A 6055-nucleotide genomic window follows, 5' to 3' on the forward strand; every position below is an offset into this window, starting at 1 on the left:
CTGTATGTCATATGATTGTCAGTCAGTTGTTTGCCTAGGCTGTTACAAAATAGAGCAAGACTTTGCGCAGGAAACTCACCGTGAACCCACTTTATAAGATTCCAAAAGGCCTAAATATTTTACCACATAGAACATAGCATTGGAGCAACAGTCTAAGGTTTTATTATGAAACATCGTATGAGAGTTAAGCTTGGCAGTCTGTATCGGTGTTCCAAATTATTTTTTAAAAGTAAGGCAAAGATGGTCCTCAGCTGTTGTTCAGTGTTGCAATAATAACAGCATACAAACAGATAGTGTGGTTGAATTTAATGAAAAAAATAATATACTAAGTAGCCTCACAACCTTTAATTTTTTTATATGTCCTCTTGGACAGTATAAAAAGGTATTCTAACTATATAACAGAGTGACTAACTGTTAGCTGCTGATGATGCTAAAACAGAGTTTGACATTAATCAACTTTTTATTATATTTGGTGGAATTTTCAATGCTTTTTTTTTTCTTAGCAGTAGAACCACTTTAGTATTAGGCAGAAGAAAATATGAGCTACACAGACTCGGATTAAGTTTCCTGCACTGATTCTAGATTCATTACAACACTGACTATAATCTATGACAACGTTTCTCTGAAAAGGTTGAAAACAAAAATATTGGACTCTGAGTCTTCCCAAAATTATAATCAATATCTTAAGTTTTCTTGTTCTTTTGCATAAAGTTTATGCTTTCATGAGAGGGATGCATTGTTACACTTTTGCAGTCTCAATGATACCTCCTAAAGCAGGTATCATTGCAGTGAGTGGCCACACCCACTTCAAACCTTTGTCTAACAATTGTGTGGGCATGTCAGTGGACAAAACATGGCCTGGAAAGAGTGTCAAGAAAAAAAATCAAGATAATGTCTAGTTAATCTGGAGTATTTAGTGGCCTTTTACCCAAGACTCAGAATTGATATGTGTGGTTAGTAATGCTAACTGCAACTATGGCAGTAGTTTTAGTGACTGGTCAACACATATGCATGGTGGGACTTTAGCTTGGCTCTTAAATTAAATACATAATAGCCACTAATTGGAAGACATATAGACCCCACAAGTTTAAAAGTTTAGTTTTTAAAGATAAATCAGAATTAGCTCAAATGTTTGCTACAGCTAAAAGCTTTTCAAACTCTTGGTTGGTTATCAGCCACCGGTCCCTGGTGAAAGTATTTCTTCCTGGAACTGGAAAAACTAGAAGAAAAAAAAATTACATTTCCTGCCAATTCTCTTCAGGATTTGTTAAAGAGGATAAAATTGTGTGATTTTGGGGGGAATTTTAATAGTACGTGAAAATAAGGAATCTGCATCTATATTACTTTTTCAATTGTTTCCAAATGTCTTCCCAAATATGACATAATTTCTCTGTTTTAGACGGAATGACTGCAAAAAACTCCACATCAAATTCTTCAATGGATATGGCAAGTCAATCTTCTAAAAAAAATAACAATGTCACCTGTTTTTGTTTGTACCTTTTTTTTATCCTAATCATGTGCCCCTCGTTGCATCCTAACACAGATATATTGCCCTTCCTTCTCCTGCAACTACTCCGACTGCTACTCCATGTACAACAGTCAGAATGCCTCTGCTTGTGCTTCTGGAGAATCATGTCAGGTAACGAACCAAATGATGCTCTATATACTTCTTTGTAAAAAAAAAAAAATAATAAATAAAAAATATTTAAAAAAAAGAGAATGAAAAAATAATGAAAAACAATCATATTTGTATAATTTCTCACTGGATCAGCTGTTGAGATCAATGGACATGTGGTACAATGTGAGCTGCAGTGCTTCTTGTGCTGAAAGTTGCAGCAACACCACTCAGACCACCTGTGCTGTGAACTGCTGTAACTCCACTGGCTGCCTTAGTGGCAATTTTGCATCCATGATGATGACAACCACAGGTAAAAAACAGAAGATGCATTCACATAATTCACATGATCTTACTTGTATTTATTGTAAGGCATTTTTGTTTCTGTTCTGTTACCATGTTATATTGTATGTATTATATGATGTTACCATCTTATATTGTGTATGCTTATCTTGCATGATTTCAGTGCCTGCAACCACCACAACAGCCTCCCCGACAACAACAACCTCAACAACCGCAAACAATGTAAAGACCAAGACCTCCATTTGGAAATGTCCTTAGCGTTTTTTGTTTTGTTTTTTATGTCCCTAATTATTTATATATGTTAGGCTATTATCTGTGTTATGGGGTGAAGTTCAAAAAAGGTTCCATGACTTAAATTTTCTTGCATTTTCATTCTTTTTCTTGTTTTTGTTTTTTTTTTTTTTTTCAGGGTAACAAATGTCAGAAGGGTATGTGTAATGGTGAAAATTGTTACCAAATTTTCAAAAATGGAATGCCTGAAACCTGTTCCTCCATGGAGCCACACTGTGAGGTATGACGCATGAAGGTTTTTTTTTTATTTTATTTGATAGCTGGGTTTTTTTGGCCATTCAGTTGACTGTGTGAATGCATTAAACTTTAACTTTAATGGTTGCTGCAATGCTTAAGCAATAAAATATGCTGATAAAATAAGACCTGTTATACATCTTTAATTGGATTGCCGATAAGGAGGAAGTTATTAAGAAATTGTCACGTGATGACTGACGAAAGTGCTGCCTTCAATTGCACTGCCGTTTAAGTAAAACATTATTATATTATATATTACACTATTACAATAAAGCGATAAGAATAGTTTACAAAGTAGGATTTAAAGATCACACAAAAGTATTAATTTTATATTCTCATACTTTGATATTTCTTAATATGGTTAACTATGAAACTACAAAGATAATATTAATCAAGATAAAAAAATTAAACTGAAAAAGATCATTTAAGACATTTTCATATGTAAAATGATAGTAAGTAAAATGATATGCAGCATATAGTATGTGTGTGTGTCTAGCTGTGGAGTGCCTGTGGAATTGAAAGACTATAGACATAAAGCATAATGCTTAAACTTAAATATATTTGAAAAAAGGTATAAAAACATACTTTTGAGTACCGTATTTATAGAGGAGGGCAGGGACAGACTATGTAATCGTATGTGTATAGTTGCATGTGCCTGTGGATGTATGTATGGGTCGTCTACACTGTTTTCACATATATAAAATTAATAAAACAAAAAAAGGACTAAGGGTATAAATTCCATTTTGAAACTTGCATCTAATTGATTTGAATATGTTATGCCTGATTACAATTTATGTAATATGTTTAATATACTATTATTTTGTTTGTTGAAAATAAATGTTATTAATGCATTCTTACATACTGTAAATTGCCAGAGTATCCAGACTTAAAGTATGCAGCACTTCAACCTTAACAGATTATTTACAAATAAATCTGATAAAACAAATATTTATATACAACAAATATATCCTTGTTTTAATTCAATTTCTTTTTAATTGTCTTTCCTCAGTTGAAAAAGAAGAACTCTGGCTCCGATGTTGTTTGGGAAGCAGGGTGCAGCAATTGCACTGTTCATACTGCCTGTAGGGGATCTTCAACCACCTCATGTCACCTGGAGTGCTGCACTGCCACCACAACCTCCTGCCTGATGCTGAACGGCACGCTGAATGTCCCTTCTTTCGCCACTAGAGGTCCCCATCTTCACATAGAGTTAATTACTTCCTTGCTATCTCTGCTTGCTCTCAGTCTGCTTCTCTGAGTTAAGGAGCATACCTGCAGTCATCAGTGTCTGTATATGTATCTTGATGGGGGTTAATCTGTTATTATATAAGTACAAACTTATGAAAAGCATCAGCTGATTGCTGTGCTCGGTCTCTCCTTTCCATTTCACAATTATTTCTGTTTAAAGACGATCAACAGGGTTTTAAAATCACATTTTATTAAAGAGCATTAAACAAGAGAAAAAAAGTCATCAACTGAGTCCTTACATCCGTTCACGTTTTAATATTATTTATATGAATATGAAGTGTATATTAAACAAAAATGTAAGTAAATGATGAATATTTTAGAGAAGATCTTGATTCATTTGCACTGCCTCACATCAACTGTGAATGGGAGAAATCGGAGCCTAAAACAGCTCCGGCACAGATCATTTATCATATAAAAATAATTTTTTGAAATGATGAATCTTTAACCTTATTTGCACTTTAAACAATTCCAAATGTTAAGCTGTTACAGGAAGTTGTGAAGGCTGGTTGCAGCATTTTTTTCTTTTTCTTTTAGATGTAACTTTCTTAAAGTGTGCAATTCAATATGTAGCTACTTGCATTTTAGTTTTCTGGAATGCTGACTTAAACATCTGTACTGTGGGGTCTACTAAGTTAATATTTCATTTTCAAAGGGTGATATGTAAATTCTAAATGAAATCAGAAATGTACATTTATTATAGCTTTGTATACAATATGAAGTGCAAAAACTGTGCTTTAAGTTGAATAAATCTAATCTTTATCTGTGAGAAGTCTAAATCTTCACATTTTTATGACCATATTATTGACATGTTTGAGAGCTTTGTGCTGATTATATTTCGTATTTTCTAAATGTTTACTAATCTATTAGTAAATGATTGCCACTACAGGGAGGTATAATGCTCTGTTGTGGCCCAGCTTTGGTGACACAAAAAAGTTAAAATCCACAAAGGCCACAGATGCACCATGGACTAATTTTACGCAGGCAAAAGAAAATGTTCCAAGTAACCTCCTTTAGTTTTCTCATTTTTTTTTTTTTTTCCTCAGGCAAGCAAACAAAAAGACAAACTTTCCTCCGTGTTTCTTTTGCGCTGGTAAAACAAAAACAAAAACCATAAGCCCACCCAGATGCATGCTGGTCCTACCATTGACTACCTATTTATAAAAAATAATTCACTTAAATTAATCATAACAAACCATAAACAAAGGAACACGACTAAATAACCAAAAAACATAATCTCATAACAGATATCAAACAATTAAGTAAAATAAACATAGCTAGATTATGCACAAAAACAAAAAACATTTTTAATTATTAACAAAAAAACATGCTCATTTTTACAAAACTTAATGAAATACCTTACTGTATCTCAATATACACATTCATAAAGACTATTGCTTCCTCACAACTTGCTACTTACCTGAACAGTTAGTGAAGCAGTCACACTCAGTATTAGTATTCTTACTCAAGTATGATAGCTGGACTCTCCAAATCATGTAAGCTATATTATCCCTGAAAAGATCTTCAAAGTTTATTTTGGATCATAAAAGGTATAATTATAAATGATTAATCACAACATTTGTCATAACTGCTGACCTCTTTGACCCACAATGAATCATGTAAAATATAGGGATGTTGGATGTTTTCAGGGGAGATATATGAATTAGACTTAGACAACTTTCATTGTCATTTTGTATACACTGAGTGTAAACAAAACGAAATTTCATTTTGTACAGCTCTCATGACATTTCCATTTCTTAAAGAGCAGCAGTGGTCAAATGTAAACAATGTGGGAGAAAAAAACGATGGAAAAAAAAGTTCAGAGGGAGTTCAGAGCATTGAATATATATGGTGCCAAAAATACATTGTTTAGATTTGGTGTTGTCAGCGTGATGCAGAATGTCACATGATTTAGAGTTTTCTCAACAGTTCAGCGGTACAATGGCGGTGGAGAAGAAGCTGTTTCGGACTTAATGAAACATATGCTGGACCTGCATATGTTTCATTAAGCTCAAATATCTGCTTGGATGGTCAATACTTCAAGGACTGAAAAAAAATACTCCACTGTTATCCCTAAGACCTACACAGTTTTTTTCTTTAGGCCTTTATAACTTTTTATACAAAATCTGAGACCTGAGAATTTCATAAAATGTACGCCTTATATAAGAGCAATTTTAGAATTGAGAAATTTTTGATACATTCTTTAACTTCTGAACGGTTGGCTTACCTAGACTTAAACTTAGGCAAGCTTTAGTGTCATTATATACACACAGAGTGTATACAAAACCAAAAGTTGATGTTTACAACAGTGCATGAGCATCTTAGAATAGTGAAATTAACATTTCAATTTGTAAAATGCAGCAGTGA

At 33.3% G+C, this 6055-nt stretch overlaps 1 protein-coding gene across 2 annotated transcripts in view; it reads left to right on the forward strand.

Moving 5' to 3' along the window:
* Window positions 1-4457, forward strand: part of LOC107084636 (mucin-5AC-like) — an 8438-nt gene extending 3981 nt beyond the window's left edge. For both annotated transcript variants that reach the window (XM_015374562.1, XM_015374569.1), the window contains exons 4-9: window positions 1400-1446; window positions 1544-1639; window positions 1772-1928; window positions 2082-2140; window positions 2328-2429; window positions 3453-4457. In XM_015374562.1, coding sequence (XP_015230048.1) covers window positions 1400-1446; window positions 1544-1639; window positions 1772-1928; window positions 2082-2140; window positions 2328-2429; window positions 3453-3701 — 710 coding nt within the window. In that variant the 3' untranslated portion in view covers window positions 3702-4457. The remainder of the gene's footprint in view (window positions 1-1399; window positions 1447-1543; window positions 1640-1771; window positions 1929-2081; window positions 2141-2327; window positions 2430-3452) is intronic.
* Window positions 4458-6055: the final 1598 nt, after the last annotated feature.

This window comes from Cyprinodon variegatus, unplaced genomic scaffold (genome assembly GCF_000732505.1).
Source record: "Cyprinodon variegatus isolate N-32 unplaced genomic scaffold, C_variegatus-1.0 Scaffold6, whole genome shotgun sequence".
NCBI classification, from domain to species: domain Eukaryota; kingdom Metazoa; phylum Chordata; class Actinopteri; order Cyprinodontiformes; family Cyprinodontidae; genus Cyprinodon; species Cyprinodon variegatus.